We start from the raw sequence: 6,808 nt of genomic DNA, 5'->3' as shown, positions 1-6,808 counted from the left end.
TTTATTTGGTTTTATAGCTCTGTTACAAGGGATGAACCAACCACCCCAATGAGTTTTAATGGCAAAAAACGGGCTGGAATTGGGGTTAATTTGGATGTGGGGCTGAAATGGTGTTTGAGGAGAAAGGAGGGGTTAAAAAAATAGGATTAAAGACAAAAAAACCCCAAAACCCCACAAAAAAAACCAACGAAAACCCAAAAGAAAACACAACTCGCTGCAGTCAAACGGCTCCGATCTGCTTCGTTATGGGGTGGGTCCCATAGATGGGATGGGGGGGGTGGGATTAATGGGGCTGGGGGGGGTGGGATGATGTAGGGCTGGGGTATGGGGTTGGGATATGGGATATGGGATGGGATATTATGGGATGGATGGGATGGGATGATACAGGGTTGGGATGGGATGGATGGGATGGGATGGAGATGAATGGGATGGGATGATGTGGGGTTGGGATATGGGATGGGATGGGGATGAATGGGGTGGGATATTATGGGATGGATGGGTGTGGGATGGGATGGGATATTATGGGATGGGATGGGATATTATGGGATGGGATGGGATATTATGGGATGGGATGGATGGGATGGGATATTATGGGATGGATGGGGTGGGATATTATGGGATGGATGGGGTGGGACGATATAGGATTGGGATGGGATGGATGGGATGGAGATGAATGGGATGGGATGGTGTGGGGTTGGGATATGGGGTAAATGGGTCAGTGCCGAACCGGGACCGGGACCAATCAGTGCGGCACCGAACCAGACCCAATCAGTGCGGTACCGGACCCAATCAGCGTGGTAATGGACCCAATCAGTGCGGTACCGGTACCGGACCCGCTCAGTGCCCCCCCCATCCCTGGCCGTGGGGCTGCCCCACACCTTGCCGTAGTCGAACACGATCATGGCGGTTCCGTTGGCTCCGGTTCCGTCGGGTCCGTCGTTGACCACGAAGGTTCCGGTTCGTTCCCGTGGGCTCGTGGCCACGCGTTGGGGGGAACCGACCCCAAATCCATCGCGGGGCACCGACAGCCCAAGGACCTGGGGGGGGGCTCAGAGCCGGGGGGGGCTGTTATTTGGGGGGGGGCGCTATTTGGGGGGGGGGGACGACACCCCCTGCGCTCTCACCGTCTGTGCCGGGGGTTAATTGGGGTCTGGGGGGGGTTATTTGGGGTGGGGGGGGTTGGTTGAGGACTGGGGGGCGTTCAATGGGAACATAGAGCTGAAGTGGGGCTGCGGCCACTCGTCCCCTCTCGTCTCCTCCGCCCCACAGCGCCATGTGGGGCCAAAGCAAACGCACTTGTGGGGCAGAGTGCGGGGGGGGGGGGGGGTCAAAGTGCTTTGGATCGGAGCCATCGGCACCTGTGGGTGCTGCGGGTGGGGGCAGCAATTGGGGGGGGGTCGGGGGGGGGTCAGGGTGGGTGCAACGCTGTGATCGCAGCAACGCCGGCAACGCCTGGAGCCGGGGGGGCAGCGGAATCTATTGCAACAGCCCGGATCCACACCCCATGAGCTCAGCGCCCCCCCCATAACCTCAGCCCCCGCCATGAGTTCAGTCCCCCCCCCCCATGAGCTCAGCCCCCCACTCCATGGGCTCAGTCCCCACCATAACCTCAGGTCCCCCCCCATAAGCACAGTCGCCCCCCCATTAACTCAGCCCCCCCCCCATAAGCTCAGCCCTTCAATGAGCTCAGTCCCCCCTATAAGCTCAGGTCCCCCATTAACTCAGCCCCCACCATGAGCTCAGCCCCCCCACCCCATTAACTCAGCCCCCCAATAAGCTCAGACCCCCCCCCATAAGTTCAGCCCCCACCCATAAGCTCAGACCTCCCCCCATAAACTCAGTCGCCCCCCCATAACCTCAGCCCCCCACTCCATGAGCTCAGCCCCCCCATAAGCTCAGCCCCCCCACCCCATAAACTCAGCCCCCCCCATAAACTCAGCACCCCAATAAGCTCAGACCCCCCCCCATAAGCTCAGTCGCCCCCCCATAACCTCAGCCCCCCCCACGAGCTCAGTCCCCCCCACCCCATAACCTCAGCCCCCCACTCCATGGGCTCAGCCCCCCCCCATAAGCTCCCCCCTAATAAGCTCAGTCCCCCCCGCCATGAGCTCAACCCCCCCATAACCTCAGCCCCCCAATAAGCTCAGCCCCCTCCCCATTAACTCAGCCCCCCTCATAAGTTCAGCCCCCCCATAACCTCAGACCCCCCCCCATGTACTCATCCCCCCCCATATGCTCAACCTCCCCTATGAGCTCAGCCCCCCCCCCATAAGCTCCCATTAGGACCATGTGGGACCCCCTCCCCAAAATAAAACGCCCCCAGGAATAAAAGGACAACGGTGCGTCAGACACGGCCTTTATTGGGGGTGTTATGGGGTTGTTCTATGGGGTGTTGTTATGGGGTGTTGTTATGGGGTTGTTATGGGGTGTTTCTATGGGGTGTTGTTATGGGGTTGTTATGGGCTGTTCTATGGGGTGTTGTTATGGGGTTGTTATAGGCTGTTCTATGGGGTGTTGTTATGGGGTGTTTCTATGGGGTGTTGTTATGGGGGGGTGTTCTATGGGGGCTGTTGTTATGGGGTTGTTATGGGATGTTATGGGTTGTTCTATGGGGTTGTTATGGGATGTTATGGGGTGTTCTATAGGGTGTTGTTATGGGGTGTTCTATGGGGTTGCTCTATAGGGTGTTGTTATAGGGTTGTTATGGGGTGTTATGGGGTGCTCTATGGGGTGCTCTATGGGGTGCTCTATGGGGCCGTTCCCATTACACCCAGTATATGGGCACAGCACTGCACAGGATGTTGATGGTGTTATGGGGCTGTTATGGGGTGCTATGGGTTGTTCTATGGGGTGCTCTATGGGGTGATGTTGTTGTGGGGTTGTTATGGGGCGCTCTATGGGGCTGTCCCATTACACCCAGTACACAGGCACAGCACTGCACAGGATGTTGGTGGTGTTATGGGGTTGTTATGGGGTGCTATGGGTTGTTCTATGGGGTGCTATGGGGTTGTTATAGGGTTGTTATGGGGTTGTTATGGGGTTGTTATGGGGTGCTCTATGGGGTGATCTATGGGGCTGTCCCATTACACCCAGTATATGGGCACGGTGCTGCACAGGATGTTGATGGTGTTATGGGGCTGTTATGGGGTGTTATGGGTTGTTCTATGGGGTGCTATGGGGTTGTTATAGGGTGTTATGGGGTGTTATGGGGCGCTCTATGGGGCCGTTCCCATCACACCCAGTATATGGGCACGGTGCTGCACAGGATGTTGATGGTGGTGTTATGGGACTGTTATGGGGTGCTATGGGTTGTTCTATGGGGTGCTATGGGGTTGTTATAGGGTTGTTATGGGGTTGTTATGGGGCGCTCTATGGGGCTGTCCCATTACACCCAGTATATGGGCATGGTGCTGCACAGGATATTGATGGTGGTGTTATGGGGTGCTATGGGGTTGTTATAGGGTTGTTATGGGGTGCTCTATGGGGTGATGTAGTTATGGGGTTGTTATGGGGTGCTCTATGGGGCGCTCTATGGGGCTGTCCCATTACACCCAGTATACAGGCACGGTGCTGCACAGGATGTTGATGGTGTTGTTATGGGGTTGTTATGGGGTGCTATGGGTTGTTCTATGGGGTGCTCTATGGGGTGATGTTGTTATGGGGTTGTTATGGGGTGCTATGGGGTGCTCTATGGGGTGATCTATGGGGTGCTCTATGGGGCTGTCCCATCACACCCAGTATATGGGCACGGTGCTGCACAGGATGTTGATGGTTGTTATGGGGTTGTTATGGGGTGCTATGGGTTGTTCTATGGGGTGCTCTATGGGGCGATGTTGTTATGGGGTTGTTATGGGGTTGTTATGGGGTGATCTATGGGGCTGTCCCATCACACCCAGTATACGGGCACGGTGCTGCACAGGATGTTGATGGTGGTGCCCAAAATGGAGCGGTCAGAGACGGGGGGAGATGGAACCGACTGCGGGGGGAGATGGGGGTTAATATGGGATGGATGGGGGTTAATATGGGATGGATGGGGGTTAATATGGGATGGATGGGGTTAATATGGGATGGATGGGGGTTAATATTATGGGATGGATGGGGGTTAATATTATGGGATGGATGGGGGTTAATATGGGATGGATGGGGGTTAATATTATGGGATATTATGGGATGGATGGGGGTTAATATGGGATGGATGGGGGTTAATATGGGATGGATGGGGGTTAATATGGGATGGATGGGGGTTAATATTATGGGATGGATGGGGGTTAATATGGGATGGATGGGGGTTAATATTATGGGATGGATGGGGGTTAATATGGGATGGATGGGGGTTAATATGGGGTGGATGGGGGTTAATATGGGATGGATGGGGGTTAATATTATGGGATGGATGGGGGTTAATATTATGGGATGGATGGGGGTTAATATGGGATGGATGGGGGTTAATATTATGGGATGGATGGGGGTTAATATGGGATGGATGGGGGTTAATATGGGATGGATGGGATATTATGGGATAAATTGGATGGGATGGGGTTGGGGTATGGGGTTGGATGGGATGGATGGGATAAATGAGATGGGATGGGGATGGGATGAGAAGGGGGAGGATATGGGGTTGGGATAGGATGGGATGGGATGGGGATGGAGATGGGGTGGATGGGGGTTAATATAATGGGATGGGATGGAGATGTATGGGATATTATGGGATGGGATGGATGAGATGGGATGGGGGTGGAGATGGGGATGGGGTGGATGGGATGGGAGGAAATGGATGGGATGGTGTGGGGTTGGGATGGGATGGGGATGGGATATTATGGGAAGGGATGGGATGGGATGAATGGGATATGGGATATGGGATATGGGATATGGGATATGGGATATGGGATATGGGATATGGGATATGGGATATGGGATGGGATGGGAGGGGATAGGATGGATGGATGGGGATGGATATTATGGGATGGGATGGGATGGGATGGGATGGGAACAGATGGGATATTATGGGATGGGATGGGATGGATGGGGGTTAATATTATGGGATGGGATGGATGGGATGATGTGGGGTTGGGATATGGGATGGGACGGGGTGGATGGGGGTTAGTATTATGGGATGGGATGGGATGGGATGGGATGGGATGGGATGGGATGGATGGGATGGATGGGATGGGATGTTATGGGATGGATGGGGATGGGGGATGCGATGAGACAGGAAGAAATGGATGGGATGGGATGGATAGGTGAGATGGATGGGGGTTAATATTATGGGATGGGACTGGGTAATGGGATGGGATGGATGGGATATTATGGGATGGATGGGTTGGATGGGATGGGGATGGACATTTAATGGGGATGGGATGGAGATGGATGAGATGAGATGGTGTGGGGTGGGATGGGGTGGAGATGGGGATGTATGGGATGGGATGTAATGGGATGGGATGGGATATTATGGGATGGATGGGATGGGGTGGATGGATGGATGGGTGTTAATATTATGGGATGGGATGGATGGATGATGTGGGGTTGGGATATGGGGTGGATGAGATGGATGGATGGAATGGATGGGATGAGATGGAGATGGATGGGGGTAATATGGGATGGGATGGATGGGATGGGACAGATGGGATGGATGGAGATGGATGGGGTGGGATGGTGTGGGGTTGGGATATGGGATGGGATGGATGGGGGTTAATATTATGGGATGGGATGGATGAGATGGGATATTATGGGATGGGATATATGGGATGTATGGGATGGGATGTATGGGATGGGATGGGATATTATGGGATGGGATATTATGGGATGTATGGGATGGGATGTATGGGGTGGGATGGAATAGAATAGGGATGGGATGTATGGGATGGGATGGGATGGGATGGATGGGATGGGATGGGATGGGATGGGATATTATGGGATGGGATATTATGGGATGTATGGGATGGGATGGGATATTATGGGATGGGATATTATGGGATGGGATGGGATGGGATGGGATATTATGGGATATTATGGGAGTATGGGCTGTGATAGGTGCTGTGTTGCTGTGTGTCCCGGTTCGGTCCGTTTCTCACCCGGCTGTTCTGGAATCGGCTCCGTCACAACGTCCAGCCCCGGCAGCTCCGCCCCGTCCACGCGGGACACGAGACACGAGCGGCGCCGCCACGACCTAAAGCTGACCAGGAGCTGGAACCGGGACCGGGACCCGTCAGTGCCCAACCGGGACCGGGACCGGGACCGGTCAGTGCCGAACCGGGACCGGGACCCGTCAGTGCCGAACCGGGACCGGGACCAGTCAGTGCCGAACCGGGACCGGGACCGGGACCCGGCAGTGCCGAACCGGGACCGGAACCGGGACCCGTCAGTGCCGAACCGGGACCGGGACCCGTCAGTGCCGAACCGGGACCGGAACCGGGACCCGTCAGTGCCGAACCGGGACCGGGACCAATCAGTGCGGGACCGGCACCGGACCCAATTAGTGCAACTCCGGTACCAGACCGGACCCAATCAGGGCAGCACCGGACCCAGGGCGGTACCGGACCCAATCAGTGCGGTACCGGACCCAATCAGTGCGGTACCGGTACCGGACCCAATGGTACCGGACCCAATCAGTGCGGTACCGGTACCGGACCCGCTCAGTGCCCCCCCCCATCCCTGGCCGTGGGGCTGCCCCACACCTTGCCGTAGTCGAACACGATCATGGCGGTTCCGTTGGCTCCGGTTCCGTCGGGTCCGTCGTTCACCACGAAGGTTCCGGTTCGGTCCCGTGGGCTCGTGGCCACGCGTTGGGGGGGACCGACCCCAAATCCAT

General features: G+C 55.7%; 1 protein-coding gene across 1 annotated transcript in view; it reads right to left on the bottom strand.

Annotated features, from left to right (window-relative positions):
* Positions 1-3,452: 3,452 nt before the first annotated feature.
* The window catches only part of SFTPC (surfactant protein C), a 4,464-nt gene continuing 1,108 nt past the window's right edge, over positions 3,453-6,808 (bottom strand). Inside the window, 4 exon segments of the mRNA XM_085510800.1 lie at positions 3,453-3,952; positions 3,954-3,976; positions 6,072-6,183; positions 6,675-6,803. Coding sequence (XP_085366926.1) covers positions 3,887-3,952; positions 3,954-3,976; positions 6,072-6,183; positions 6,675-6,803 — 330 coding nt within the window. The 3' untranslated portion in view covers positions 3,453-3,886.

This window comes from Coturnix japonica, chromosome 10, assembly GCF_054131305.1.
Source record: "Coturnix japonica strain WE chromosome 10, WE-NBRP24, whole genome shotgun sequence".
Taxonomy (NCBI): domain Eukaryota; kingdom Metazoa; phylum Chordata; class Aves; order Galliformes; family Phasianidae; genus Coturnix; species Coturnix japonica.
Note: the sequence above shows the minus strand (reverse complement) of the source record. Positions and strands in the feature narration are given on the sequence as shown.